The sequence below is a fragment of the Bacillus rossius genome (genome assembly GCF_032445375.1).
Source record: "Bacillus rossius redtenbacheri isolate Brsri chromosome 4 unlocalized genomic scaffold, Brsri_v3 Brsri_v3_scf4_2, whole genome shotgun sequence".
In the NCBI taxonomy this organism is placed as follows: Eukaryota; Metazoa; Arthropoda; class Insecta; order Phasmatodea; family Bacillidae; genus Bacillus; species Bacillus rossius.
The window spans coordinates 37,571,512-37,597,287 of NW_026962011.1; the positions used below are offsets into that span (position 1 = coordinate 37,571,512).

Consider the following 25,776-nt stretch of genomic DNA (forward strand, 5'->3'; position numbering starts at 1 on the left):
GTTAGAAAATTTGTACATTTAGTAATGAGGAGGGCTTGAAGTTACTACTTGGTGTTGCAGTAAAATTGTGTAATACGTAATTTTTTGTACCTTTACAGTCTTCTAGTTTGTTAAATTCATTTCTATACAGTTTTTCCATATCACTTATATACGTGGATAAAAATAATTATTATTTTTCTGTTAATGGAAATAAGTAATTGTAATAATTATTTTTATTTATTTATTTGATGAATTTCAAGACATTTTTTGATCTACATTTCTTGCATATTTTTTGTGAGATCTACCGGTATCATGTAAACTACAACCATGTGGCATAGTTCCCAGTTTTTCTGCAGCAGATATTTTGAGTTATTGAATACGTCCGCATCAAGTATTTTTCGAAGAGCAGTGCCACTTACTGATGGTGTCTGCTGTAGGAGTGTCAGAGGTACCAACATAGGAATGTTACAGTTATCAAATAAAGGAATATTGATATGAAAAGTAATTGCTTATTATATCTCTCTTCTTTTATGCGTATTATATGTGATTTTTTATTTTGTCTCCACATTATGATAAATATTTTATGTAATTTTGTTTGTATAAATTTGACTGCTGGTAACCATGCTATAAAATTTTCTGCAGAAACATGGATCCCTGTGTATTAAATGTTGTTGAAAGTAGTTGTAAGGAGAAAAAGAAACAGTGGATTATAGTGTTTTATTTCAGTTTGGTTACTCTCTTAAATGGTGCTAGTTTTCCAACTGTATATAGCTCAATTATAACATCTTAAAATGGATAAACATCTCATGAATATATTTATTTTTTGGTTAATATAATGCCGTCGCCCGGGTTCTAGTGTTCGAGACTCGGCTGTGTTCCTAGCGGGAAGGCTGTTCTGTTGCGGGGAAACGTGTCCGGGAGGGCGCCAGGCTAACGCGGTGGTTAGCCACGAGGTGGGTCGTGAGGTCCGAAAGCCCCTGCGTGGCCCACTAGGAACTGCGGCGGTGGTGATGAAGCTAGGGATCCTTAATGCCTGTTGCCCCACTGGCCCTACACAGCATAGGACGCTGATCCCTAACAGGATTGGTGAGGTTCAGAAATAACGTACACGGCTTTGCACTGTCGTTCACACGTCGCGCACGGAGTGTGCGGTGTGGACTTTTAATTATGTTGGCAAATTACACTTGCAATTACACTCACACGATTTCCCTACATAAAGTACACTGTCAATTATACACTAGGCGCTCTGACGCACCGTCACTAACGTTACGTCCTCACGCCAGTCGCGGTTGAGGGAGAGTGTTTGATTAGAGTCGGCTAATCCCGTAATTGGTGAACGGCGACGCGCGGGCCCACTTGTGTGGACCGCGGCTCGCTATTAAATTAAGAAGCGTCTACGATGAGCTGTAGCCAGTGCCTGTGCACTGGGCGATTAATTAAAAGTCTGTGGTGGCGGGAGTCGGCCCGTACCATATATTGCACGGCCCCACGTTATGCGTTGTGTGGGGCGTGTTAAGTTGACGCGGCTGGGTTAGTCCCTACACCGGAAAAGGACCGGGCGCACATGGGGAGTAGTTAAAAAAGGTTTCGGGGTCTGACTAGTTACCAGATGGAAGTTCGATGAAGACAAAGAGATGCTGGCTCCCCGTGGGACGTGCGTCCGTCCCGGTCCGCGAGTCGCGCTGTACTCGCGTCTGGCCCTGGCGCGAGGGGAGGGGTGAGCTCCCTGTCGCGCCAGAGTTTCTTAAGTTCCGTTATTCGTAAAAAATTATATTAATAACAAAAAGCAAGTGGCTCTAAATTCATACAATAAAACTTAATGATTAACTTAATATATATATGTTTTAGAAATGACAATTAATAAATTTGTATAAAATAAGTTTGAATTATTAGAGTCACACTGGAGACTGTTTGTTGCTTGATAACTACTCCAGTGGCGAATGATAAATGCTAATTTGGGGCGGTTTGAGTTACGTCACATATTACACTATTGAATTCAGGCTGAAGGCCGCAAGGGGAGCACTCACAGCTGTTTTTAGTAAAAAACTACACGTGAGTGACCCGGGCACTCCTACGTCACACTTATGTTGCACGGTGTTGTTAATTCAAAGTGGCGGGTTCATTAAAGTTTAGTGAATTTACTGTGTACATGACTCGGTTTGTCTTGCCGATTACGTTAAGGGCGTTGATAGTCCCGCGGCGGTCGTCTGACTCGGGTGGGCCATGGCTAGGGGCGCGTTCCGTTAGCGGGGTTGAATACTGGCGGTTGTAGGTCGGGCTTTAGGGTGGCCTTCGGTCGGACGACGTCAATATGCTGCAAGTTTTCATGAAGAGGGGATTAAAATTTGGGCTTCTAAGCAATCAGCTGGAACAAAGCTTCAATCAATCCCAAGGGAATATTTTAATAGTACAGCCTTGCTGTCCACTCTAACATTACACTATACACATTTCATCAAAATGTCAATCAAAATCCAAAATTTTATGATTACTTAATATATGTTGAATGAATGAATTAATAGACATTGATTTATTGATGTTATTAAAGACAATGAGGAGTCATAAAATTAAAATATAGAATTGTTGGAATGAATAACTGTAGGCGGGGAGGGGGGGGGGGGGGGGAGAGTTACTTGAGAAAACTCTTGGCTATGTTCACTTGCCAAAAATCAGGATTTGACTCTTCTGAGAATTGAAATCAGATCTCTTTGGTAGAAGGTGAGTGATGTGACCATTTTTATTGTATTTTAAAATATTTGATATTTTTTATAGATGTCATATTTTGTGACGAATTTACATGTTAAAAATATACACCCATGTCTTACCCGGAACTCACACAGAGTCCCTCGACCTGTAAGCTGGCATACATTCAACTGAACTACGAATGTTGGCACCAGGTAAACCCTCTAGAAAATTCAAACACAGTTTTGTGTTCGTGACTAAAATATGTTATACAGTGCCGTCACCCGCGGTCTCGTGATCGAGACCCGGGGCGGTCCTAGTGGTTTTAGTGGCTCTTAAGGAAATCTCCGGCGGGCGCCAGGTTAATTCGAGGATTAACCGAGGTGGTCGTGGGTTTTTGCCCCTGCGTGTTCCACTAGGATCGACGGCTGTTGATGGTGGAAGGGAGTCCCTGCTTTTAATACGCACTGGCCCTAAACAGTGTAGAGGACTGTTTCCTAACTGTTCAGGGGGCGTCTACGAAATAAAGAAAACGTTATTTAGGTGCTGGTTTTTAATCCCGCCTCTCACAAAGTGTGGATGGGCACAAGTTACACAATTACACTTGACAAATACGCTGACACTACACACACTCGCACTGAATAATTAATTACGTGTTACGTTGCGGCACTTGCAAATAAGATCCCTACATGGGTTTGAGGGTCTTCGAAGAGTTTGAGTGGGTTAACGGCCACTCCCTTGATAAACTGGAACTAGCTTCGTGCCCGGGCTCACCTGTGTGAGTCGCGGGCCCACGAAGTCTTTAAGTTTGTAGTCGGCAGGCGTCCGCTCGACGAATTATATTAAGTTCTGTTCGCGGGAGTCGGCCCGGACCGTAAAGTGACTGCGTCGCGAACCGTTGTTGCGCGACGAGCAAAAATTAACGCGGCCGGGTTAAGCCCTGCACCGGAAAAGGGCACGGGGGCACGCGGGGAGAGGAAAAATTGGTTTTAATGAATTATGATATTTACCAGTATGAAGAATCAGGAGCACAAAAGTTGAAGTCTCCCCGCGGAATCACACGTCCGCCCCGGCCCGTGAGTAAAACTCTACTGCCGCTTTGTGCCGGCTTGGGAGGGGAGGAAGCGTCATGACGCGCCGAACTTTCTAATGTGCCGTTATTACAAATTTATAATTATAATTAGACATTATTATTTCTAGAACCCTCGAAACTTAATGACATCTGTCTGAATTAGTTGGCGGAAGGCCTATAATAATAATAATACATAATAAAATTGAGATTAATAATATTTGAAAATAAAAAGTCAAGCTGGAGACTGTCTGTCACTTGTTGACTACTCCAGTGGCTATTTGCAGGTGAAAACAGGGAGGTGAATTAGGTTGATTTATGCTGTGGTTAATTATTGGCGGAAGGCCGCAAGGGATGTTCCGAACGTTTATTAATTGCGGTTTCCCACGGGGAAAACCGCTGCACCCCTACGACGCACTTTCACTCTTAAGGGTTGTTTTGATAATTAAAAATCACTTAATTACTCACAGTAATTAATGAAGCATAAGAACTGTTTGGTGGTGTTTGCATATGGGCGTAATCTGTTTAAACACTCACCGACGTCGACGGCTCGCTTGACTCACGTGACCTGGGCTAGGGATGCGTTCCGTTAGCGGGGTTTAATACTGGCGGGTGGAGGCCGGGCTTTATGGCCTTCGGACGGACGACGACAACAGTAAATGTGATATAACACAATTTAAGATGGCGAGGTATTTAAAGGGATTCACCAAATCAAGGGTTAGTAAGGCAAAATGATAATATGTACAGGAAAAAAGTTAAAAGTACATAGGTACCTACATGAACATCTGGCATTCTATCATTTATTTATTTATTCACAGCCAAATTCCGCTCTTTGCAGTTATAGTTGGTACATGACTTGAAACAAAAAATTACTATGAATATATAATTAAATAGGTACCTAACTTATTAGGTTGACTACCCAGGGGCGCAACAACAGGGGGGGTGCAAGGGTATTTTGCCCCCCCCCCCCCCTCCTTCTGAAACCTTGAAGTGGGGGCAAACGGGGGCAAAGAAAGTGCTGTGTAATCAATTTTTAGATAACAAAACTGCTTAAATAGCACCATAATCCACCTTTAAATACAAATTTTCCCGGGGGAGGACCCCCGGACCCCCCGCTTCAATAGGGGGGATCGATGATTCTTTATAATAAGATATATTGCCCCCCCCCCCCCTTTGGAAATTTAGTTGTTGCGCCCATAATTAATACAACCATTAAAACTATATATTGGTACGAGCGCACTAGAAAGCAGGGCTGCGACGCATGCAAGGTGCCTGGGAGGACCTACCAGCGGTAGTCTCACCTGGCGGCCCTGCACGACCACTGACGTCATGAGCGCATACCTTTGAGGATTAGGGAGGCCCGACCTCGTGGACCCCTGCCCCCGCGCTATCATCTATCCCTTAGTGGCTTGGGAACTCTGCGAGCTTTCAGAGGCCGCCGCTTGGATTGACGTGGTATATTCATGCCACAGTTCTGGATGCTTCGGGCGCCGGGTCGGCCCGGGATGACGCGACACGTCGCAACCAATCCACTCCACTCCACTCCAGAAAGACAGCCAACTGGTAGAAAAAGCGGTGACGCCGGCCCCTGCAGCACAGTTGAGTGGAGTGGAGTTCAGCGAAGAAGGCGAGAGATCCTCTTTTACGAGCGGCGCAGGCGCGGAGCGACTTGAATATGCGTGTGACCTAGTGGCGCGAGACTGCGTGTGGTCATGCGCGCGGTAAGGGGCGAAACACTGTTGAGCCTGGCTCCAGTGAGGAGTGTAAACTTTGGACTTGGCAGATATGTAGTGGTATGTGAACATACATTCACTGTGGTGATTTAAATAGTACTGCTGTATACATTAGTAGCAAATAAAACTGTACAAAATTTAATTGGGCTATCCTTACGAATACGTTTTCTCCACTCGTAACTCTCTCTCTCTCTATATATATATATATATATATATATATATATATATATATATATATGTGTGTGTGTGTGTGTGTGTGTGTGTGTGTGTATGTATGTGAAAACATACATACATATTCATACATACATTCATACATACATTGCCTTTAATTGAACTGACTATATAGTAAGAAGGACTTAGGACTTTTATATTATTCTTTGAACGAGACAAGTGAAATTACAGTAAATCAGTCCATATTTTACATCCCAGGTTGTTCGAAAAGCGTTTGTAAGCTGTTGTATGTATTTTTGGTAGCCTTAGCCTACCTTGAAACAACTTTTTTTTCTCGTGTTTAATGATGAACAGAATTTAAGCTGACAAGCATATCTGTTATATTTATTTTTATTATGTATGTAAATCAGGACATTGTTTTGTTCCCGAATACATTTTTTTTTTATTAAAATCAAATATATCGTAACCGTGAAGTTCAGTCTCATTGGTTTCCGGTTTTGTTACGTGCGCAGTTAAGAAATTCGCCGCTCGTGTAACTTCGAGGTCGAAATAACAAAAACATTTGGGGGGGGGGAGGGGAGGAAATATATTAGCTTGATTTTAAAGCTTTGATTTTAGTTACGTTCAACTATACGTGTGAGAACCTTCCCCACCGGAAAGAAAATAAAGACGTACTAGACATAACCTAACCCAACCCACTATTCACTTTCATTACAGCAACGCAGATTATTCGGACGTCTTACACGGGGGTCAGTAAATTGGTCTCTTATCAACAGACACACGCGTCATCTTGCACGGAAAAGTTGCTTGGGATAAGCAACAGCGACGCCACTTCGGGAGAATTCTGGATAAATAAAACGGCGTGGGACCAGCGACCAGCTGCTCTCGTCCGACTGCGCATGCGCCGTTTCGGGCGGGGGGGATTTAGGGAGGAGGAGGAGGAGAGAGTGGGCGCCGCCTGCTCCGAGGTCAGTGAGTTACTAGTGTCGCTTCAACCGGCGGTACTGTAGTTGCGTGAGCAGCTAGTGTGTGTGCGTGGGCGGGCCCCGTGCCAGCCGCGATGCAGAAGCGAGGCGGTGTGCTGTTGCTGTTGGCGGGGGTCGTCTCCGCCGTGGCTGCCGGGGTCTCGCCCTGCCAGCTGGCACTCCTCGCCGCGTCGGGCTTCGCCCTCGCCAGGTGCTGGCCCCGTGTCTACGTGGGGCTGGCCACGCTGCCTAGGGACTTGAGGTGAGTCACCTCCGCCCTGAGCCCTGCCACAGCTCATCCTGACACGTGCTGCGCTTTCCTTCCTTTTTGTTGTTACGTAACGGCAACTACCTGTAGCGTCGCGTGGTAAAACGTACTAAACGCCCCGGCTTGGGAGCTGTAAACTGTGTACATGTGTTTTGAATTCGTTTAATTTATTATGCTGATGACTGGTGGAATTATGGCCATTTTTTAAAAAAAAACATTGTTTGTGTTGTTATATCGCATTTTATTTCTCTCGTTTTATGTTCGTTATTTTCATGTTAATATATATTATTTTTAGCCTTCGTGAGTGTGTAGGTAGAATTTAAAATTAGGAGTTGGAATAAAAATAACCTTCACTAACGATATCGCAGAAGGGAGTAATACTTTCCAAAACTATCTAGTATTTATTTTGTGTCTGTGCTGAAACCATATGTAGTCACTGATCTATTTTCTTCTTTTTAAACAAATAGGAAGCCGTGACCTATTTAGTTTTAATTTAGTTGTGTTATTTTGTAAGCTATTTCTAGTAGAAATGGGGGGGGGGGGGGACGATAAGACCTTTTTGCCTGCCGGTTTCTTTCAAATTCTTTACTTTTGATAGTGGGAGGGCTATATTTGTTTTTCTTCGTGCGTATACCCCTGATTCCTTGTAAAGACCGGGAAAACTTACAGTCACCCCCAAATTCGAGGTTGAATTTATTTAAACCCTCTAGCTCATGTAGAATTAATGTTACTCTATTGAAAATGCCACATGCTTCATGTACGCCAATGCGTTAGAAACGGCTAGGAAGTAGTGAATATCCGCACATTTGAGTAGTATTCAGTACGCCGAGTTGCATAATGCAACAGGTGACGAGTTTTTGAGGCTTATGTAACACTAACACATCAGCTTAGCGAATTTTACGTAACTGTATTGTCATTTCGTTGGCATCATTGCGTAAATTGTAGTTTCCCATCAATGAATAATTAGACATTAACTTAGTGCATAGGTTCTCGTTATTAATATTGTATATATTAACACTAAGTTATTCCTAAAACATTACACCCACTAAATAAAAATAAATCATTTAAATACAGTAAGAAAATTCCTTGCTACCAAATGTTTAAGATATCTGATTTTTTTTGTGTGTTTCTGCCATTTCGTGATTGAGGATTGATATCACTATAACGTTTTCCAAATAATTTGAACCCTTTTCAATCCTTGTTAAGAGTTTTCTACCAGTGAATACGGCGATAAGGTATGAAATGATGTTCTAATAGGTTGTGAATTGGTGCACGTGTTTGATCGGCTATGCTAAAGAGTGTTTTATTAGCTGAAATGCCGTGTGGGAGGCATTACTCCACTGTCGTGGACATGTTCGAGAACGTTATTTATGTTATGTCTCGTCGATGAAGACCATCTCTCACGCCAACTCGCAACGGCACAGACCGGGGTCATGGCGAGGGACCAACCCAGCGTTCAGAGACAATAGCCCGCGTTTGCCTGCAGTGACCACGAGAAGACCGGAGTTCGAACCCGGGACATTTGACACCTGCTAGTGCGCCGTCTCGCTCCGGGCCTGGGAAAGGCTGAGTCAGCAGTCAGCAGTCAAGTTTCCTTGATTGACGGTTGGTAGGGACAAGATTACGTGGTGAATTGTGATAAAACCGAAATAACGCCGAAAAACCTGTCAAGACACTATGTCAACATAACACCGAAATATTCAAGTTAATAAACCACAAAGCACCGAAATCGTGAAATGAATCAGCATTTTCAATGAAAACTTTACTCTAATGACAAATACCTAATCCTTTAAATATTATTTTTTTTTTAAATTAATTTATTTATCATGACGTTTGTAACACAATTTAATAAAAAGAAGTGGACAATTTTTACTTTTTTTTAAATATTGAAACAGTTATAAGTTACTCATTTTTACATTGCGACCTTAGAACATTTTTCAAACAAGAAATACTTATCAGATTTATTTTTATTTGTTCCGAAAAGTTAGATATGCTTTTTACAAATCATTATATTAAAAACGTGCATCATGTATCAGTCAAAATGACACTGTTTTGGAGAAATTAGTATCATGGAATATGGAATTATATTTGTTCAGTAATATGCTATCCTTTTTAATAAACAGATTTCATAAAAATAAATAACAAACCGAAATCGTCTATTTTAAACATGTAATTGACCTGAAATTGAAACAATAAAATCTTGTCTCTAACGATGGACGATAACTGCGCCTGTAGCTTGCTGTGACGCGACCAGTGCAGCGGTCCGCCAAGGAGCATAGAAGCAAACGATCACACTACCAATCACACAGCATTACATCAAGAATTTTAATTTTGTCCCCAACGATATCATGATCTATGCTGCTTTCAGAATTCATTGTGTTCAGGATATAGGGCACGTTTAAAACATTTTATACTTGTTATTAAAATATCGTCCAATTTGTATACCTATCTCATGTCTTGATCATGACAAAAAAAAATTTACAAGCTTTTATTGGAGATTAAGGTTTTGTTCGTTGATGAAGATATGATAAGAATATCAGGTTTACCTAGTTGTTTCACAATGCGTAACCATCTTTGGCTTCAAAAATTGCGATGATAATTTACATAAATCTAATTCAATACACTAATGCCTTCAAAGAATCAACTGTTACATTGAAACACGAATGAGTACCTATACAAAAGTTAACATAAATTGTGTTTTTTAAACACAAACTTTGACCTATGTATCCCGATACCCTAACATTTGAGGCGCTGCACATACGTTTGAAAACATCAGACAGGTATGTGCAATACACAACGATATTTTGACAAGCGTCGTTAAAAAAAAAATTGTAAAATGGTTTCCTAAACACTAAAATGCTGTACGAGATACGGTAAGTAACTATATTAACTACCAAATCATTATCCCGTGACATCTTACCAGCAATTTGCGAGAAGAGTTTTTCAGCATATCTAAATAAATAAGGAATATATGAAATTTTTAGCTAACCATTCTAACCTCAACACATTTATTTACAATTTTTGCTATTGACTTATAAGTAATAGCATTAATTAATTTTTAAAGCAGGAATTGAACCTGAGCATTGTAATATCTCGACAATTCATTGCTACGATATGATTGATAAATATAAAAAAAAAGTCTCGCCAAAATGGCTTCGTACTCCACTCTCATTGGTTGTTGAGCCATGCGTCCGTAACAGAAATAAAATATATTCATTTCTCTACTATACGCACGACCGTCCTATGCAGGCTATCTAGGCTGTAGCCTATGGGCCTGCATCACAAATGGACACCACACGACACGAAAAAAAAATTGATCTTCTTATATTCTTAAAACACGCGTCGACATAGTGTCCAGTTGTTTTGTGTGGATTAATTGCACCAAACCAAACTCTTCTGCATAAATAATTTTCGATTATTTTCATTGGTTTTGGTGTCACTTAATTCCTTAACCTCTAAATACTGTTTGGTTAAATTGTCTAATTTAATAATAAACTATTTTTTTCCAAATAGAAAATTGATAAAAAATGAGTTTTGTAGGTCAATTAAAATAAACTACCCACTCAGACCCAGGCAAGAGGCACCCACTGTTTCACCTTTGAATATATATACTGTATAGAAGTCGCCAGCCAAGGTTAAAATTTCTAATACGGTTTTGAGGTAGTTGGTTAATTCACCGCCGCAATCGCCACCATCTCTAGGGCATCGACTTGTGGTGGTCCCTAGCGGACAAGTGGCCAACTCTTCAAACACCCCTTCCCCCCTCCCGTTGAACGACCTTGAGCTGCAGTTAATGATGGATGGGGGGTGCGGGGAATGACAGCGGGCGACAGTGCTGCGCTCTAACGTGTAAATAACAACTAAGACGATACAGGGCGTTACGGCAGCGCACTGCAGCGGTGAAGTTCCCAAGCTGCTCATCATACGCTTCTGAAAAACGTAGAGTAAATCCTATCCACTCGCGACTTCTATACAGTATTTATATTCAAAGGTTTCACTGGAAGGGGATCCCCCTTCCTCTTAGAGAGGGCCCGCACCACAGACTCAGCCTAGGGGCCTACAGGCAGTAAATCCGGCCCTGGTCCTATGCATTATTGTGAATCAGTGTGTTCGAAAACATGGCGGTCAAATCTTATGCGCACGACCATTTTTTTTTTCCCTTCAATTGTGCACCCAGTTTAGTAGTTTAAACTGCAGTGAGTCCATCGAGGGCCCCGCGCCCCGGCCTTGAGAGGAAATGGCGATGCGGTCGGCTGTGCCGTGCTGCGTCGCTGGGCACAGAAGGCTGACGTATTCCTTCCTCGTTCGGCGCGAGAGACGTGGGCTGCCGCTGAACACTTCTCCCCTCCCTCCGTCCCACCTACTGCCACACCACTACGGCTCGTCGGTGGAGGACACTGCAGTTCAGTGGCGGATCCAGGATTTTGGTTTGGGAGGGGCTTGACCCAGCTGAGGCTAGGCTTTATCAAGGCAAACACTAAAACAATAGTGGACCCAGATGCTTTTGGAGGGGGCTTGAGCCCCTTAGCCCCCCCCCCCCCTCTGGATCCGCTACTGCTGCAGTTTGCTTTACAGCTTATATGATCGCCTGAAATAACCGTAGAAACAAAATTTAATTTAATTCCATACTAATTCCAACTAACAAGTCATCGTAAATAGTTTTTTTTTTGTAAACGTCTTAGAGCGCGATTACACGGAAAGCCGATTTACTTCAGGTGAACGGGTTTAAAGTGAACATGTTTACAAAACGCAAAAGTGTAATGTTACTAGGCAGTTGGTATAAAGTGTGTTCAACTCCAAAACTGATTGTCTACTGTCATCGAATGAATGTGTTATATATCCATCCCCCCTCCACCCCCCGGTTTATGTGAGCAAGTGTACCTGAACTTGTGCCAAGAAAAAATCTCCATCTTGCATTTTTCGCAAAGGACTGTTTATACTCTCAACAGACAATCGGAAGCTTATGTAGAAGGGATGTCCTTCTGAACTACTTTGCCGAAATGTTTAGATAGAATGAGAAAATGAGAAATAGCCTCGAACAAAAAAAAAATGTTAGGACTGTGTGTAACCGCACGCAAAAGTTAATCATATATACTGAAATTTATGATCATTTCTGTTAATTTTGGCCGTAGATATATTGTACACATCTACGTTTTGTGGTCTGGCAAATATCATCCCGAAATATTTCCAAATGAAAAATCAGAATGAACAAATAATTCAAAATGGTGGGTGAGGCGGAGCCTGAACGAAGCGGACGTACAGAGAATAAATACGTTCTTCCTCGAGATACAATGCTCTTAGGGCATGAAGTAATGTCTACAATACTTGTTGTTTAGTGTATTTTAAATGTGGTGGGAAGATAAAAACTAAACATCTTTCGTAAATGCATCGGCCGGGTATTGCACATTCTCTTCTGATATCTTTGCCTTAAACGAAGACAATCCAACAATGTAAAAAGAAAAAGAAAAAAACACAATTACCGCATAAAAACCCGTTGAAACCAATGTGGCACATTTGGGTTTCTGTTGTTCCTCCTTCAATACGACTAACGTTTGCCCTGCAGTGGTACTCTGACTTCTTCGATCCACACTGTCGGGAATAGCATGCGCGGAGCCGAGAGACTAGCGTGACGCGCGCCTATTGACCTCGAGGTCAACAGTTCGACGAAGCGAGATGTTGCCACCTGAGGAAGGGTCAGCAAAGAGGTCGGTGTCGATCGGAATAACAAACATAATTGAACTCTAGCGTGTGCTCGAATTATTTGTGGACACGACTATGTACGACTACAGTTCCACAGTTCGTACAAACGAAATTAAACTTGGTGAAAAAATTGTTACTGCGCTTAATTAAACTTGATGAACATGGTGGCCTTGTACGAAACCAGTCTGGCCATGTATCACTTTCGAATTTGGGGAAAGTTTGCCTTTTTAAGCGTTACGTTTAAAGCTGCTTTTTACCTTGGAACTGTTCATGATTTTTTTTGGCAATATAAAAAAAAGCGTGGATCGTCTCCATGTCCATACTACTCTGAAGATTTTGTATCTGCATTTTAATAATTAAATACTGTTAAGGATTTTTTAGACGAAACTCAAGATTTAAACAAGCATGGCACCATCAATATACGAGTAAGAATATTCAGACATTTATGATTTTATAATTTCTTGTTTTTGCTCATGATTTAAATTTATTGCATAATATAACATTGGTATATTGTATATAAATGGCTTTAGTAATTAAGTAATGATTTAAAACAATATTCAGGCCGTTTTATATTTTGATTCAATATAAACTTAGAGCATGTATTCGTGAGATGTACATTTTTCAGTTAACGGTTTTTATGTAGCCTTTGTAGTAAAACTGTTTAATTTTACGGATCCCACTAAAAATGTCTCAAAATAAATACATGTTGGTTTTCCTTAAATATATAGCGGAATTATTTTTGTCTTTCATGTTTCATTTATTATCAACATCAGACATTCCCCCTCCCAGAGGCGCACCCAGGATTTTTTTTTTGGGGGGGGGGGGGTTGAAGTTTTTTTTTATGAATGCCTAGTTAAAACTGCAGAAATACAGTCCAAAATTATGCAAAAATTGAGATAAACGTAGCGCATAAACAATTCTTAGTTTTTATATAACACAAACTAATTTGTAAACAAAAAATAAAGTAATTCACGGTAGCAGACTTCAAATGTAATACTGACGTGAAAACATCTCACAAAGTTTGATAGATTGAGCGCTGCCCATAGACCATCGTACCTATTTTGCTGGGACTGGTATTGTTTTTACTTTTTCCATTATAGATTTTTTCTTCACATTTTCGGAGGGGGTTTTAACCCCCCCCCCCTGTATGCGCCACTGCCCCCTCCCCTTATAAAGAATTTGAACCCCATTTATGTTTATGATAGGAAGAAAGTACAAGTGAAAAACACAGTTGTCACCTACGATGATGGGAAAGCATGCACCGTTGCGTGTCACGGTGTTATCTACAGTAGAGGTGTAGCTTGGCAGAGCCTGCCAGAACCGCAATAAGCCCGCGGTGTCTCTGACCCTGACTGCTGCATCGGAGGAACTATGGGGGCGGCGTCCAGGGATCATCGATCCTCCCGCCGAGGACAGGGTCGCCAGAGCGACGCCGTCCGTCGGGGCCTCCCCGTCTGGAGCACAAGGTCCACCCCCTTCTGGGCGCGGTAATGAAGGCCGAGCCTTAACGAAATTAATTACTTGTACGAAGTGTTGTGCAACGGCAATAGAGATTCACGTTACTGGTTTTAAAAACGAAAATAAAACAGCACATGAAAGAAGTGTATGTCTAATTTTTAGGAAATTATTCGAAGAGGTTGTAAATAGTTATGATAAAACCTGTTAGTTGACCTCCCTTCCTCCATTTTGTTTTCTAGAACTTTTCCGACATTTTAAATTCTGATGTCACGTCCGCCATTCTGTTTCATTCTGTTGGAGGTCGCCATCTTTGATTTTTTTCTGCTGGATGTCGCCATATTGGGTGATGTAATGTCCGCCATATTTGTTTCTACAGTTGGTTTCTAAGAATGTGCCAGCATCGCTCTCTCTCTCTCTCTCTCTCTCATGCACGGAAGGTCGATGTTCCATTACCTACCAGTGTTTAGACAAAATAATTAAATTAATTTTCTTATACAAAATAAGTTAAATGCGACGTGATTCGAACCATGACAGCTCGGACATCTGGTAGGGAAAACATACACCTTTGAACACACGACCATCGAGTCTGAGAATTAAATAAGTTATATATATATATATATATATATATATATATATATATATATAACTCATATTCGGACGTGTAATTATTTTAATATGAAGGAATAATGACAGTACCTGTTCCTGTTAGAGGCCGAGCTGCCATCTTGGTTTTCAATACCTGCTACTAGGAGCGCTGGTGTCGCGGAGTGCACACATTGCCTCCTAGAGATTACTGCCGCCATATTAGTTTAGTTTTACCCGCTAGAGTGGAGTAGTGCCATTTACCAGACCATCGTAGCATATGCCATCTTGTCGGGCATCTTGAAAATTCGTAATTATTTGTTAAAAAATTTGGAAAAATATTCAAAAAATCATCAAAAATTACCTATTGATATGATTGATTTGATCAATTAATAGTTATAAAACAGTCTAAAGTCCAGGTTCAAAAAATAAACCAACACATTTTTACAAATAAAATGTTCTACATAAATACTATGCTACTACAAATCTAAACAAGCAAATTATTGGCTTGTATTACCTGCATGTGCATAAAATTGAAAAATAAATTTTTTTTTGAATTTAATTTTTTTTTTTTATGTGTAGACATCATTTCGTGAAAATAGAACGAAAGTCGATGAACGGAAATGTAAATGTTCTCAACTTTGAGTTCAGAAATAGTCAAATTAAATTCAACTCAAAATATCGTAGAAGTGTCCGGAATACATAAATTTCAAATAAAATAATAATTAAATAGTTTTCCATAGTGTGCTCAACGGACGTACAGATACGCACACACTTGCAATGGTCTAGTCAAATTAAGAGGCCGTGTCAGTAAATGTTTATTTCCAATATTCTGCTCTAGAAGTTCTCTCTTTTAACAGTGAGATTTAGTGGCTTTTTCAACCGAAGGAACTGTAGCCGCAGCGCGTGATAAAGCTACTATATATACCCTTATCACAGGATTAGTGGGAAGGTTGACAGCTCGAGTTTACTCGACGAAAAATGTATCTGGTTCCTCGACAATCTGAGAGGATGACAATCTGACCGGCGGCTCACTAGGAAATTGCGGATGCAGGGATTCAGAATCAAGAAACCTCACTTATACAACTATGGTATGAGTCGAATCTAAAAATTTTAATACTTTAAACGTATCGGAATACAATTAATCTTCAAACATGTGGTAATTATTCTTTATCTGGATGTAATATTCCGTGATAAATAATGTTAGTTGACATTAAAAAGTATACGAAATTCATCATGTAACGTTTTAAAAGGATAATAACATAAATGCATATGCTTAGATATTGCATATGCATCACACACAATCTAAATACAATCTCACTTAAGTCAGACTACCTAATTTTTTACAATGCACCATCATACAGTTTAACAGAGGTAGGTGAACCTCTTATCGACGTTGTTTCAAAGAATTTAAATTTACAAATATTATACTATTTATCTTAATACGATATGTAGCCTACCTTTATGAATACGAACTTACAAAAAAATTATTGAATTTATCACATTACACTTTAACATTACACAAGACTAAAACACTAACAAAACTTAATTTTATACATTGCTGTAGCATATTAGAAGACGAAATAACTCACAAGACTAACATTAAGAGGGCTGCATTACAAATTTACTTTACAGAGAAGAAAATATCCTTTCAAGAAATTTCATTACCTCATTCATTACATAATACTGCCGTTGATGTGATCGTAGATATAAAGTATTTAAAAAATATATTCCATTATGTTTATGTAAATATTTTGAAAACGTTATTGCTTAAAGATGCTCATTATTTAAATAATAACGAATCTTTTACTTTTATGTACTGAACAAACAAAATACTTATAAGTTAATAAGAATAAGCTTAGTTGAGTAACATCTTCAATTTGTATTGAATTCAATGTACATATCGAAAATCATGTACAATAAATGCAACAGATTGAATTCAATAAATATTTGATCTTGTGAAACGGCCATAATATTGATGTAGATTAGGGACCGGAAAAATTCGCGGTTTCGACGGCCTTCAGGATAGACTGCACATTCCCCTGTACACTCGGGCAAATAATGGCAGTTCATTTGCTGCTGACTTGTTAGTCGTCTCAGCTTGTTTGTCTGTGATTCGATCCTTCTTTGGTTGGTGTTTTATAATTGGTTGAGATTCGTCCAGATGAACGGTAAGCCAATAGCAAAATCATCTAAAAGGTATATGTATTTGACTTCTAGCCTATCGCCGAATGAATCCGCGAATTTTTCCGGTCTCTATTAATTATAGATGCTCACATGCATCGTGAGAGTCCGTATAAAGCCTATTACAATTCTATAAGTATACATTAAAATGCTTTTAAAATATACATGTGTAATATAATTAAAACTTGTTTAAGTAAGATCATCACAAAAAAAATGAAAATCCTTCAACAGTAAGTGATGTTTTATAAGATTTTAACAAAACACACTTACAATAAGAGAATACTAATCATACCACATAATTCAACACAAAATATACATTCCAGTAGGCGCTACGTAAAAACAACTTCTATTTTTATGCTGATAACTCTGCATTGTTTTATATATATCATTATTTCTAACTTTTAATATTCTCTACACATTAACTGAAATTACTTATTTACAGAGTCTTAGCTAATGTTGGTCTGTACCACATACAGTTCGTACGATATCTCTACGCAAAACACATACAGTTCATTATTAGTAATATCAATTATATTTCATGAACATAATGAAATTAGTATAGGCCCTAGGTTGTTCACTGTTAATTGAGTACTTCTGAAGTATTTTCATTGTGAGTTAACATACATACCAAATGCCATTCTTCCATTAAAGTTACAAAGAAGACAACAAGATAATATAAATATGTATGTAGTACCATATTTTAAACCCCTATTAAATGAATAATAACTCAATCTCTATTCTGGACTATTAAGTAATAATTTTTATTAATGTTATTTATAACTTAAATAAAATGACAACTAACAAATTAGTAAAAAAATATAATTACGTGCGATATAGTGTGACATTTGTACTTGGACGGCAAACGAATATAATAAAATGTCTATGACAATGTTAACTTTACTCATTATTATGGAAAGAAACAAAATGGGCAGATAAGCATATTCTACGCTGACATTTAAAAATGCTCAATTTAAAATGAACATTCCAAGAAAATTTATTTTATATCACCACAAAAAATCAAACTGCGGCGTCATTTTCCCGATGACAAACAAAAAAGTTGTATGGTCGCGAATAATACATTCGTATGGCGTCACATCAGCGGAATATTCCCTTGGCATAAATGTGTGAATTCTGTGGCACTAATGGAGAAGTAAACCTTCGCTCGAACACAAAAACAAATGAACGAACAGCTTTTTTTTTTTTTGATAAGATGTGTAATCGGAGACCCCTGGGGTGGTTGAAGAGTGTCAGGTCGGTCGCCAGACCAGATAGTAAAAGCTCAGGGGCTGAGGATAGAAAAGGTATATCTCCAAATTATTAAGTATAAATGTTGTCATGTAATAGTTAAAGACTTGATTACACCCAGGTTTATAAACCCATCATGATCATGAAGACACTGATCGGAAGGTAATGTGCAATACATTTCAATGGCGTTTTCAGTTTTTGCTAAATAATTATAAATATAAGCAAAATTTCAATGTATCTGGACAAATCAAAATATTGATAATATTATTTTCATCACAGAAATAATATATGATATGATAAATAAATTTGAAAAAAGCGGTTATGTTAAATGTATTGTATACTTTCAGTAGGCAAAATTTCCGGCCCCTACCTCTTATAGACTTTGAGAAAAACTGCCTTTTAAAATAACATTAATATAGATAGGAGCGCAAATTTGTGACACGGCCTCTTAAGTGTCTGTGTTAAGCACAGCATCGATTTCAAGTAAAATCAACTTCAGTGTTATGAAAATATTAAGTAGCTACAATATACGTTTGGATGTTTTCAATTAAACGTAATCCCGTAATATAACAAAGTGATAAACATAACATTTTAAAGACAAAAAATATTTTCGATAGATTTGCATTTTGCATCGTGTGATTCCAACTTAAGAGGCCGTGTCACAAATTTGCGCTCCTATCTATATCAATGTTATTTTAAAGGACAGTTTTTCTCAAAGTCTATAAGAGGTAGGGGCCGGAAATTTTGTCTACTGAAAGTATACAGTACATTAAACATAACCGCTTTTTTCAAATTTAGTTATCATATCATATATTATTTCTGTGATGAAAATAATATTATCAATATTTTGATTTGTCTAGATACAGTGAAATTTTGCTTATATTTATAATTATTTAGCAAAAACTGAAAAGGCCATTGAAATGTATTGCACATTACCTTCCGATCAGTGTCTTCATGATCATGATGGGTTTAAAAACCTGGGTGTAATCAAGTCTTTAACTATCACATGACAACATTTATACTTAATAATTTGGAGATAGGCCTTTTCTATCCTCAGCCCCTGAGCTTTTACTATCTGGTCTGGCGACCGACCTGACACTCTTCAACCACCCCAGGGGTCTCCAATTGCACATCCCATAAAAAAAAAAAGCTGTTCGTTCATTTGTTTTTGTGTTCGAGCGAAGGTTTACTTCTCCACAAGTGCCACAGACTTCACACATTTATGCCAAGGGAATATTCCGCTGATGTGACGCCATACGAATGTATTATTCGCGACCATACAACTTTTTTGTTTGTCATCAGGAAGAAATGTTCATTTTGAATTGAGCATTTTTAAATGTCAGCGTAGAATATGCTTATCTGCCCATTTTGTTTCTTTCCATAATAATAAGTAAAGTTAACATTGTCATAGACATTTTATTATATTCGTTTGCCGTCCAAGTAAAAATGTCACACTATATCGCACGTAATAATATATTTTACTAATTTATTAGTTGTCATTTTAGTTACAAATAACAATAATAAAAAATATTACTTAATAGTCCAGAAAAGAGATTGAGTTATTATTCATTTAATAGGGGTTTAAAATATGGTACTACATACTTACTTATATTATCATGTTTTCTTCGTTGTAAATTTACTGGAAGAATGGCATTTTGTACTTATGTTAAATCACAGTTAAAATACTTCAGAATTACTCAATTAACAGAGAATAACCTAGGCCCTATACTAGTTTCATTATGTTCATGGAAATATAATTGAAATTACTAATAATGAACTGTGTGTGTTTCACGTAGATATCGTACGAACTGTATGTGGAACAGACCAACATTTGCTAAGACTCTGTAGATAATTAATTGCAGTTAATGTGTAGGGAATATTAAAAGTTAGAAATAATGATATATATAAAACAATGCAAAGTTATCAGCATTAAAATAGAAGTTATTTTTACGTAGCGCCTATTGGAATAAGTATTTTGTGTTGAATTATGTGGCATGATTAATATTCTCTTATGGTATGTGTGTTTTGTTAAAATCTTATAAAACATAACTTACTGTTGAAGGATTTTCATTTGTTTTGTGATGATCTTTAAAAGTTTTAATTATATTACACATGTCTATTTTAAAAGCATTTTAATGTATACTTAAAGAATTGTAATAGGCTTTATACGGACTCTCAAAATGCATGTGAGCATCTATAATTATCGACATCACCATTATGGCCGTTTCACAAGATCAAATATTTATTGAATTCAATCAGTTGCATTCATTGTACATAATTTTCGATATGTACATTGAATTCAATACAAATTGAAGATGTTACTCAACTAAGCTTATTCTTATTAACTTATAAGTATTTTGTTTGTTCAGTAGATAAAAGTAAAAGATTCTTTATTATTTAAATAATGAGCATCTATAAGCAATAATGTTTTCTAAATATTTACATAAACATAATGGAATATATTTTTTCAATACTTTATATCTACGATCACATCAACGGCAATATTATGTAATCAATGAGGTAATGAATTATCTTTAAAGGATATTTTCTCCTCTGTAAAGTAAATTTGTAATGCAGCCCTCTTAATGATAGTCTTGTGAGTTATTTCGTCTTCTAATATGCTACAGCAATATATAAAATTATGTTTTGTTAGTGTTTTTAGTCTTGTGTAATGTTAAAGTGTAATGTAATCAATTCAATATTTTTTTTTTTTTGTAAATTCGTATTCATAAAGATACATATCGTAATATGATAAATAGCAATATTTGTAAATTTAAATTCTTTGAAACAACGTCGATAAGAGGTTCTCCTACCTATGTTAAACTGTATAATGGCGCATTGTAAAAAATTAGGTAGTCTGACTTAAGTGAGATTGTATTTAGATTGTGTGTAATGCATATGCAATGTCTAAGCATATAAATTTATGTTATTATTCTTTTAAAACGTTACATGATGAATTTCGTATACTTTTTAATGTCAATTAACATTATTTTTCACGGATTATTACATCCAGATAAAGAATAATTACCACATGTTTGAAAATTAATTGTATTCCGATACGTTTAAAGTATTAAAATTTTTAGATACGACTCATACTACAGTTGTAAATGTGAGGTTTCTTGATTCTGAATCCCTGCATCCGCAATTTACTAGTGAGCCGCCGGTCAGATTGTCATCCTCTCAGATTGTCGAGGAACCAGATACATTTTTCGTAGCTTTATCAGGCGCTGCGGCTACAGTTACTTCGGTTGAATAAGCCACTAAATCTCACTGTTAAAAGAGAGAACTTCTAGAGCAGAATATTGGAAATAAACATTTACTGACATGGCCTCTTAACGATGCATGGTGTTTGCTGCGACGCAGGCCGCCAACCTTGGAGTGAGACATTACACCAGTGTAGAATGCGATACGGTTTCGGCTTTGACGTGATCATGTTTCCAAACCGGTTCTCGCGGATCTCCTGGCGCACGGAGTGAAGCATCGCTAATCTCGACAAGTGACGTCATTTTAAATTTTTCCAGTTTTAGTTTTTATTTTAATTTCAAGTTTTGAATTTTAATTTAAAGTGTAACTGGAAACCTGTGATTTGTGAAGTTTCAAACATACTGTGCGATACAATCTAAAGATCAGCTTATTAGACTTAATAAAATTACTTCGTATTACAAATATTTAGGCTAGTAGTCAGGACTCTTTGATCGAGTCAGGATCACTGAAGTTTTTACTGGCGAGGGTATGCGGTGATGTATTTGAAGTCACTTTTTAACCATCAATGTTTCGCCAAAACATTGCTGAAACTGTGTTTGATAATGCGAGATAATGGTTAGTAAGTATGAATTAAAATCTCTGCTATAAAAAGGCACTTTCATAAAAATAAAGTTATTTAAAACTGTTCAAATAATGCACTTCAGCCAATGTTGTTAAATCTTTCATGATTGTATTATTATTATGTTGACCATTTAGTAGCTAAAGAGAAATATTGTTTGTTAATGTCAACTGTTTTCAGTTAGTGGCGGACCATAAAGTAGCGCTACTTTGATGTACATAGCCTATGCATGCCAGTGTGTGCTATGCCATGTGGTAAAAAGCATCTTACCTGACAAAACGCGTGGCCGTGCTTATAATAGGTAGCCTACGCATAGCTGATAACGGATATTGAAATAATAATAATTGTGTCTGCAAGTCCGGAGAAGAATTGCTTTCCGAATGCAAAACTTAACAAGATCTCAGATATTTTCACAGTAAATATTTGTGTCTGTAATAGATATATGGCAATTTTAATCTATGTAGGTACCTTTCATTAAATGGTTCCATTTTTCAAGCGTAATGACGTTGGAAATAATATCGTTGCGAAGATAAGTAGGTACTGTTACTGCCAATACATTGTTGAGGATGAAGTAAAAATTTTCTGTAGCTATTCGCTCGTTACAGTGTTACAGTGGTAGTCGGTCGAACTTTCTTGTGGCAAAATACCGTCAGATTTGAACAGCTAATAACTATTGAGACTAATAATGCATCAACAATGGTTGAGCCCACAACGGAGAGATAAGTATGTACGTGTTTTTCGCGCATTGTGTGTATGATTAACATAAAACTGATGTAACTAAAATTCGGTATGATGTCCGTGACGTGTGGCACCAACATCGAAGAGACTCACTAGACATTTGAATTCGATGCAGTGTGAGGTACGTGTGTTACATTAGCTACTACAGACCTTTGCTACTTGCAATAAACATAAAATTTATCTATTCAGTACCCATTACACACTACTCTCTGTAGTGTAGCCATTATATTAAAGAGATTGATAATTAAATTACATAATAATACTAAACACTTATGATTTTATCCCCACGTTTTCATGAAAAATCTACGTAGTGGACCCTGACAGGGCCTTTCTCAAGTCCTTTGGTACGGGCAAGCCTATGGTCGCACGCAAGTTCTGCTCGTGTGTTGCTGTAGTGAACAGCATGTCCTGTGTGTAAACACGGCTTCGTGGATTATATGGCAGCGGGCGAAGTCCACTGATAAGACTTGTTTTTCTCGGATGAGGGGAAGATGGGCGGATTACCGGGTCGCCCTGATACGAGCTCGTGGAGCGATAACCCCGACTGGTTAGCGAACAATGAACAATACCGTTTGTGTAATGGTTTCACTGCTTGTATCCATTACATCCATTCCATCTACAACATTGATATACATACTTTGGTGGTGCGTACTTCGCCCAGAAGTTAAGATACGCACTTAATCACGGTGTCTGATTGGCGGCAGGTGGGAGGTGGTGGGGTTACGCACATATTAACTACTTTACTACTTTTCAAGTGGCCCCAGCACATTTCACACAATAAAAGTGAAATATTGTTCTTTATTTAAAGTCGTTCGAAGTATGATCTAAGGATGGTTTCTCCAATTAGTCACAAATAAAAAAAAACACCGATAAAAGCGAAAAACCCAGGCTGTGGACCTGATTTTCGACAAGGGATTTTATTAAAATACTGCCCATCTTGTTACAATTCATTAAACAGTTAACACTGTAAATGTATGGCCTTATGGCTATCAATATATATATATATATATATAAATAAGATATTGAATTACCCTTTCGGATGGATGTATGCATTCTTAAAACTTAAACATTCTCAAAAACATACTTAAAACTGGCTCAGTTGAGACCACTGCCATGCCGAATCAGCGGAAATAGTTTTAACAGGAAAACCTAATGCGAAATGTAACCCGCTATAAAACGGGAAACACTGTACTGAAATTAAATCATGCAGTAACGATAAACTCTGAATGAACAAAAAAAGTTAGCAAGGCAGTAATGCGACCCGACCCGGCTACGAAAGTCAGCAGCGGGAGCGTCTCAGCACATCGTGGATACGAACCCCAGGGGTGCCCACAAGGGGGGCTAATGACGCAGACTGCGTCATTAAAATTTCAGGGGGGGGGGGTTAAAAGACGAGAAAAATGTATATATTATTTACATAATTATAGCTTCTAAAGTGAAAATACATTTATGGTGCTTTCATAATTGAAAGGGATCTTGTAAATCAAATTGGCAACCCCGCACTTTCCTCAACAAAAGCAGTTTGGCATCTGTCGGTTCAGGATGGAAATATTACCTGATATGACCAAAATTATTATTAGAAAATCAGTTTTAATTAATGCAATATGTGATAAAATATAATACTAAAAAAGTATAATATTATAAAATCATTGAGTAAATCATTGAGAAAATGGCATAAAAAATTTCGGGGGGGGGGGGGGCATCATTTGGTTTGGGGGGGGGGTGAGTCATAGTGTTTGAGGGGGGTGGGCACCTCTGCGAACCCTAATAGTAATCCCGGACACACTTCAAAGTCACGTAACATTATTAAGTTACACCACATGCAAACCTAATTATTAGTTTCATAAACAGAGGTAGTGGGTAACAATCCTTACCTGGAACTCTCCGCGGGTATGCTGACAGTACTGTTACGATTTACCGCGTTTTCGTAAAGGATAGCCCAATTTAAGATTTTATTACACTAAACAGTTTTATTGATGGCCACTTCTTATGTCACAATTAATCTTCTAAAATGGCAAATAATCAATTGCACTTAAAAAATGATGTTGCTTCCCCAGTCACTCGTTTCTCACAATACACACGCCTCGCTGGGCCGCACCTCTGGCGCAACTGTCGCCGCAGCACCCCTCGTGGTCCTCCGTCGCAGGACGCCGCCGCCGCCGCACTTGCCTTCGCCGAGGATCCACTCGACGCCTCGCTCGGAACTTCGCTCGGGACTCCGCCTCGCCCGGAACTGAACTCTTCGCCTTGGAACCTTCGTAATTACCGCTCTATCGCCCGGAAACTCCGCCGCGGGAAAACTCCCGACTCCACTGAACTCCTGCCCTGGAACCTTCGTCCAAGGACTTCGCCACTCTGCCACACCCGCGGCACTATCGCCCCGGAAACTCCGTAGCGGGAAAGCTACCGCCTGAACTCTGACTCTCCCTGAGGCCGGTGTCCTCCGGCTTTTATATCATCCCAGGCGCTTTCCAGAAATCACGAGCGCGGCTGGGGCCAGTCGCGTCATTCCGCGCCGACCCGACGGCAGAAATCTCTCGAAACACGTGTCGGCGGCTCGCGTAACTCCGCAGCTGTCAGGTTTCGGGTGTCAAACTAACAGCGCCGCGCGGTGAGCTGGGGACTGGAGGGAGGGGAAGCGGCGACCCAGGTGCGCGCGGAACATCTCATGTTGCATGGCCACATGATGTCAGCCAGCTGTGTACCTGCACGTGTCGCGGCCTTGCTCACGTTCGTAACAGTACATTAGCAGCTTGCCCTGCGACGGTATTGCCTAATCTGATCTCAATGATTCCATACTGTTCACTGTACTGTGTAGGCATAAAGTACCCCAGCAAGCCACGTCTAAGTTGACATTCGCCATGTTATTTTCCAGGCTCATGTATGGCTTCTTGGCGATACTTATCGGCAGCAAGCGATACCAGAGGAACAATGATACTGTGGTGACGCTATTCAGGAGCCAGGTTCAGAAGCATCCCCAGAAACCATGCCTTCTGTTTGAAGACCAAGTATGGACTTTCGCACAGGTGATTATATGATGCAAATGGACATATTGGTGAAAAATTACGAGCTTTTGATTTAGAAATTGGCCACCCTCTTCCATATGTCGGAACAATAGACAGTGACTAACTAAAGGATCATACTGGAAATTATAGGAGGGTATGGAGAGTTGTGTCAAACCG

At 38.9% G+C, this 25,776-nt stretch overlaps 1 protein-coding gene across 1 annotated transcript in view; it reads left to right on the forward strand.

The window, feature by feature from the left end:
- The first annotated feature begins 6,574 nt into the window (after positions 1 to 6,574).
- The window catches only part of LOC134542211 (long-chain fatty acid transport protein 4-like), a 34,367-nt gene continuing 15,165 nt past the window's right edge, over positions 6,575 to 25,776 (forward strand). Inside the window, exons 1-2 of the mRNA XM_063386287.1 lie at positions 6,575 to 6,858; positions 25,470 to 25,620. Of these exons, the coding sequence (XP_063242357.1) occupies positions 6,692 to 6,858; positions 25,470 to 25,620 (318 nt within the window). The 5' untranslated portion in view covers positions 6,575 to 6,691. The remainder of the gene's footprint in view (positions 6,859 to 25,469; positions 25,621 to 25,776) is intronic.